This window comes from Suricata suricatta, chromosome 11 (genome assembly GCF_006229205.1).
Source record: "Suricata suricatta isolate VVHF042 chromosome 11, meerkat_22Aug2017_6uvM2_HiC, whole genome shotgun sequence".
NCBI lineage: Eukaryota > Metazoa > Chordata > Mammalia > Carnivora > Herpestidae > Suricata > Suricata suricatta.
Genome location: NC_043710.1, coordinates 51,384,877 through 51,391,486, shown reverse-complemented (window position 1 = coordinate 51,391,486; position 6,610 = coordinate 51,384,877). Strand labels below are relative to the sequence as shown.

Here is a 6,610-nt window from a genome sequence, read left to right as displayed (position 1 = left end):
CTGGTCCTTCCAAAGCAAGTCACACTTCCTCCCAAATTTTGGTATTCCTTTCTCAAAGCCACACCTATAAGTTGGCATCTTGGCATGAATATGACTAAAATCTTAAAAAAGACATATTTTCTACATAAAACTTCCTATCATCCCTCCTGTCTTTCTAATCTATGTCCTACAACTGTTTCTACATCCTCCAAACCCATGAATCTTACATATTTTGCCCATGATTCTACATATACATTTACAAATACATGTATCATAATGACAGAAGAAGTTAGTTGAAAGAGACATTACATACAGTGTAGTTTTGATGAATTAAGCATACAGCTGCTCCAGCATCTACACTTATGTTTATTTTTTGCTTTATATAAATTCCAGTTAGGTAGCACATGATATAATATGGGTGTTGTATGTAAGTACTGAATCACTAAATTATACCCTTGGAACTCTTACATATTTGTTAGCTTTCAGTTCATATTACTTTCTTCTCAGTGTGTAGAAAATTTTGGATTTTCACACATTAAGCTCCAATTTTTGGGTATTTTCCCTCATTTAGCATCCACAGATCAGCCACATTGCAAATTCTAACTGTGAAATAATACCTGACCATCAGATATGATGATGAATAATTCATAAATATTTTCAGACATTGTAATTCTGTCATGACCTGCAATTCCGTGCATTGTACCTTACTTAACACATCAAAGGTTTCAAAATTCATAAACTATTATTTTTGTTTGATGTAGAGGAAAATCCATGGAGAGAAAGCTAAAACAGCAGACTCTTGTTATGTCAGCATATAATAAGACTGATGTGCACCCATCAACCTTCATCCTTACTGGCATTCCTGGGCTGGAGGCTGCCCACATCTGGATCTCCATCCCCTTTTCTGTGGTCTACCTTTTGGCCCTCCTGGGAAACTGCTCTCTTCTGCTTATCATCAAGACAGACCCCAGCCTCCATGAGCCAATGTACCTCTTCCTCTGCATGCTGGCTGTGGCTGATCTGGTTGTGTGCACTACAGCTGTCCCAAAACTTCTTAGCCTTTTCTGGTTCCATGATGGAGAGATTCGCTTTGAAGCCTGCCTCACTCAAGTGTTCCTGATTCATGCTTGCTCAACCATGGAATCTGGCTTCTTCCTGGCCATGGCATTTGACCGTTATGTGGCCATTTGTAACCCATTAAGACATTCAACGATTCTGACACACACTGTAATTGGGGGGATAGGTCTAGCTATAGTACTCCGGGGCACAGCACTTCTCAGTCCTCACCCTTTCCTGCTACGCTGGCTTCCCTATTGCAGAACCAATATCATTTCCCACACCTACTGTGAGTTCATGGCCCTCATCAAGATTGCCTGTGCTGAGACAAGAATCCGTAGAGCCTACAGCCTCATTGTTGCCTTCCTTACTGGTGGCGTAGACTTCATATTGATCATTTGTTCTTATGTTCTCATACTGCACACTGTCTTCCACCTCCCATCCAAGGATGCCCGATTCAAGACCTTGGGTACCTGTGGCTCCCATATCTGTGTCATCTTAGTGTCTTATACTCCGGCTTTCTTCTCTTTTCTCACCCACAGGTTTGGGCACCGTGTGTCTCCTCATGTCCACATATTTGTGGCCAACATCTATCTTCTGGTCCCACCCATGGTGAACCCTATTATCTATGGGGTAAGAACCAAGAAGATACGAGACAGGTTCCTTACATTTTTCAGTTTTTCAAAGCCTGTGAAATAAATCTTTTGTGTTGATGAGTAATATATGAACAAATGTTATATTATCTATCTTAGAGCATGTGATTTCTTCATAAAGATCCACTTTTAATGGTCAGAAAACTAGGGTTTTTCTGTGGGAAGTTATTCATCCAAAGATACATTTTATGTTGTAAGAATCATTAGTTAGAGGCAAATGTATCACTGAGTATGACTCTTTACCAAACTATTAAAGTATTATTTCCTAAAACACACACACACACACACACACACACACACACACACAAATCAAACAAAACAAGAATCATCCATATATGGCTAAAAACAAGAGATTTAAAATTAACATGATACATAATCACATATCTTTGGTTTACCATTTAAGACTTACTACCAGATTTACAAATTCCACAATAAATGCTATTGTTCTGGTGTTCTGTGGCTTCACATGGATAATCACAGACAACATGCTAAATGACAACAGATTACTTACTGCTTGCTTCTTTTTAAATGAAACTTTAGAGAAGAAAGTTAGTGTTGAGGTAGTGTTCAGGGATCCATGTCTTAAAGTTCTGTAGGTAATTTTACATGCTGCTAAACCTGACCTGCACCTGAAGCATCTGGGTGGCTCAGTCAGTTAAGCATCCAACTCTTGATTTTGGCTCAGGTCATGATCTCACAGTTCATGAGTTTGAGACCCACATCTAGCTCAGAGCTGACAGCACAGAGCCTGCTTGAGATTCCTCTCTCTCTCTCTCTCTCTCTCTCTCTCTCTCTCTCTCTCTGTCCCTCCCTGGTTTGCTCCCTCTCTTTGTCAAAAATTAAACACAAAAAAGTGATTAAAAAAAAAAAGAAAGAAACAAGTGACCTGTACGTTGAGGCACAGGGATATTAGTTGACCACAGGGGAAAATATTTTAGTCAAGTACTTCACCCTTCAAGCTTAAATGTGAAGAGAATTAACATTTATTATGCATTTACTTAATTAAGTTCTTTATTGTGAAGTATACATACATATATATAACTTAACCCTCATCATATTTTATAGAATTATCATTAATTCACATCAGTTATCATGATAAGTAACTCAACAAATTTTTATTCAATGGGCTAGTTTAAAGGAGCTAGTATTTGAAGTTTGTCTAGCTCTAAAGCCGTAATTTTCTTATAATCTCACAATGATTCCATCTACAGCCAAATCAATGCATGGGACTCCTAGGAAAAGAGCTTCTCACAGACTGAGGTATCAAAATTATTGCTACTGCTCATTTCATTCTCCATAAGCACACTCAGTTTAAATCCATTTGACTAATGTTTACTTCTTGACTACAATCACCAGGGACATAGAAATAAGTAAGGCAAGTTTTGTGATCAGTTTTGGAGTCTCAGAGGTACACATAATCAATATATCCTTTCTTGTCCATATGATTCTTGAAAAGATTGAGTTTGAAGAAAGGTGTGGCAAATGTGAGTTCAAAATATCATCTTTCTTAGTGATTAAGTCTATTTTGGAGGACCTAGTTTGGTTCTAGAGTCAGTGAACATTCTATAGAGTGCCTGGGTGGCTCAGTCAGTTGAGCTTCTGACTCTTGGTTAGGGCTCAGGTCATGATCTCAAGGTTTATGAGTTCGAGCCCTGCATAGGTAACTGCACTGACAATGTGGAGCCTGCTTAGGATTCTCTCTCTCTCTGTCCCTCCCCTGCTCACACCCTCTAGCTCTGTGTCTGAAAATAAATAAATAAAAGCATTTTTTAAAATTTAAAAAGGAGTAAGTAAACATCCTAAATAAATCCCAGAGTTAGGCATATATTCTTAATCAGAACAAGAATGCTTACTTCAGGGAAAAACACCAGAGAACAAATGATCATTTTAGAAAGTCTCACTACCAGGAGGAAGAGGAAAGAGGTCTTAATAAAACTTACTCAGTTTATCCCCATCAAATTTTCAAATCCACAGCTTCTCCCTAGCACATAGTGAATAAAGTATGATAAAAGGATGGGCTTTATGATACATGAGCATCCAGAGTAGGCTAAGATTTTGTTCCAGCAGTCTGATAAAGTGGATTCAATCATGCAAATACTTACTTTTCGTACAATAACATGTAACACTTCCATAGTGTGTACATTCTCATAATCACTCCTGTATTCCTTACATATATTAATCCATTAAATTCTCATGCAAACCGAAAACATTTGTAGCATTAATATCCTCATGTCACAAAATAAGAAAATGGAGAAATGGATAAATTGTTTGGCTTTCTCATAGCCACAGAGAAGGTTAAAAAAGTAGATAGGATTTGTGTTCTGCTCCCGGCCAGCTGAGCAGTAAATCCTTGCGGTCCGTTCCTGAGGGAGGGAGAGAGAAATAGGGCAGGAGGGAGACACAGAGAGTGAGGCAAGACAAGCGTTTCTGATCAAGCCCATTTATTGAAAAGGATAATCAAACCTTCATAGGGTTAGAGGCGGGAAACTGGCCCAGGTTGGTTGCCAGGTAACAGAGTCAAATGATTATTAGAAAAAAGGGAAACCGAAACTGAAACTCCAAACAGCATCAAAAGGAGTGCCCAGACTTTCCTCTGCAATACTGGGCAGGGGAGGATTAACACTGCATAAGCCCGAATGCGATTGATCTTTTGTTCATTTTGACTTTTCTAGTCTGGCTCAGTCTGACTGCCTCTGAATCCTGGACCAGGAAATGCACTCTCCTAGCCTCCATATGTAAATCTTGTTTTTTTCTATTTTTTTTGGTCACTCCCTGGAGAGCGATATATCCTTGCCTGAGGGGGTCAAAACTCAGCAGCTCCCAACAGATTTGAACCTAGGAAGTCTGACACCAGGTTTACATTCTCAGTCACTACACTGCATTTAGTCACACGACACTGTGAAATAGCAATGTGACAAGTGCTATGATAGGCATAGAAGGTAGATATGTAATCACCCAAGGCCATGGACTATAGAAAGTCAAAAATAGTTCCAGGAGATAAAGACATCAGGAACATCAGGTAAGCAACTAAATGAAGTTCTCTGTGGATTAGGTCAAGTCAGGTGGGTAGAGTGTGGTGTTGGGGGTGAGGGAAAGGTGTATTAACAGTGGTGTCCAGGGGCACCTGGGTGGCTCAGTCGGTTAAGCCTCCAGGTTCGGCTCAGGTCAGATCTCACGTTCATGGGTTCGAGCCCCGCATCGGGCTCTGTGCTGACAGCTAGCTCAGAGCCTGGAGTCTGTTTCCGGATCTGTGTCTCCTTCTCTCTCTGCCCCTCCCCCTCTCATGCTCTATCTCTCTCTGTATCAAAAAGAAATAAAACATTAAAAATTAAAAAAAAAAACAGTGGTGTCCAGTTTTGAGTTAGGCAATTCTCCTTTCAATCATTTCACTTCCTAGAGTTTATCCCATTTTCTCCATCTAACAGTCAACCAATTTGTTTATTGATGAAGTTTCAACTTTCCTAAATGATAGTTTTTAATATTTATGCTTGAATCCTTTTAAAACTGCATATTCCTTAGGCCCACTCTAAAACTACTAGATTCAAAATGTCTGTTTTGAGCCCCATAAATAAAATCCCACTTACTCTTCCTCAGTCATTCTTTGTATTTATAACTCGGCAATCCACAGTCCATGCCACAGTTATTAGAAGCTGAGAATCAACACATAGGCACCCTACTCAGAGGATACAACATGATTTAAAATTTCTACCCAGATTTATAGTTTTTACCTAGAATATAAAAGTTGGAAAGAAAGTCACTCAAAACCTTTTGACAAAGAAAAATATATGCTGGATAACCAAAAAATATGTATAATTTTCAAGGTACCTGAGTGGTGTAGTCAGTTAAGTGTCCAGCTTCGGTTCAGGTCATCATCTCATGTTTGGAGTTCGAGCCCCGCATCGAGCTATGTGCTGATGACTCTGAGCATGGATCCTGCTTCAGATTCTGTGTCTCCCTCTTTCTCTTCCCCTCCCCTGCTTGCCCTCTGTCTTTCTCTTTCTCAAAAATAAATAAAACATTAACATTAACATTAAAAAGTAATCTTAATAATTCACAATAACATTAACATTAACATTACAAAGTAATCTTAATAACTCACAAATTTTTGGACCTATCAGAAAATTGAAATCTCAGAGCAACTAACTAACCCAAAATTTAAGGAAAGATCGATAACTCCAAAGAAAGATGGAACACAATACTGTATTTACCAGGTGTCAGATACTATGAAGCCAGTATAAAGAATCTGTTAAAATTTTAAACCATATTATTTACAGCTGAGTATGAACCTCTATGAGAGTACAGAGTGTATGGGAGTCATGTGTATACAACACAAAGGGGACTAGACACCCTCTCAGGTTTTTCTCCCTAGACCTAGACCAGGTGCTCATTTGACAGTCTGAATGCAGGACTAGAGATGAGAGAAGGCCTTTATCAGGGAACAGGCCTGATGGAGGCAAACACCAGCCACCATAAGATGAGAATGACCCCTCATCAGTTTCTCTCCTCTAAGGAACAAAAGCATTTACACCGGAGGAAGAGCACAAGTGGAGACCCACTGCTGCCGAGACAAAGGAGCAGAAACAAACCTTATAACCCAGGGTGAGGCATCTTCCCCAGAAACTGGAGGACACTTTTAGGGGAGGAGCAGAATCATTGAGAAGAATTCACTTTCAAGACCCAGGGACACAGCAGCCCAGCTGGTCATGTTATATCTTATGGCTCCCACCAGCAGACAAGCAGGGTTCCAGTAACAAGTGACAGTTCTCTACTCCTGAAGGAATGCAGAGAACATGAAGAGTGGCCTGATTTGTATGTAGCACAGCAACAAAGGGAAAATATAATACCTTGACGTGGGCTAGATACAAGAAAAAACCCAATTCATCATTCCACACCCTGAACACAGGGTAAAGTTAGAGGAATGT

The 6,610-nt window shown here is 39.6% G+C and overlaps 2 protein-coding genes across 2 annotated transcripts in view; one reads left to right on the top strand and one right to left on the bottom strand.

Annotated features, from left to right (window-relative positions):
- The window catches only part of LOC115271975 (olfactory receptor 52E2-like), a 64,542-nt gene that overhangs the window by 33,708 nt on the left and 24,224 nt on the right, over positions 1 to 6,610 (bottom strand). The gene's annotated exons all lie outside the window — the stretch shown is intronic.
- LOC115306620 (olfactory receptor 52D1-like) lies at positions 751 to 1,734 on the top strand. The gene has a single exon (XM_029957138.1). The coding sequence runs from the start codon at positions 751 to 753 to the stop codon at positions 1,732 to 1,734; it is 984 nt and encodes a 327-aa protein (XP_029812998.1).

Bases quoted from the DNA above. Each gene is read 5' to 3' on its own strand.
- LOC115306620 (XM_029957138.1), top strand. From the start codon at position 751: ATGGAGAGAAAGCTAAAACAGCAGACTCTTGTTATGTCAGCATATAAT.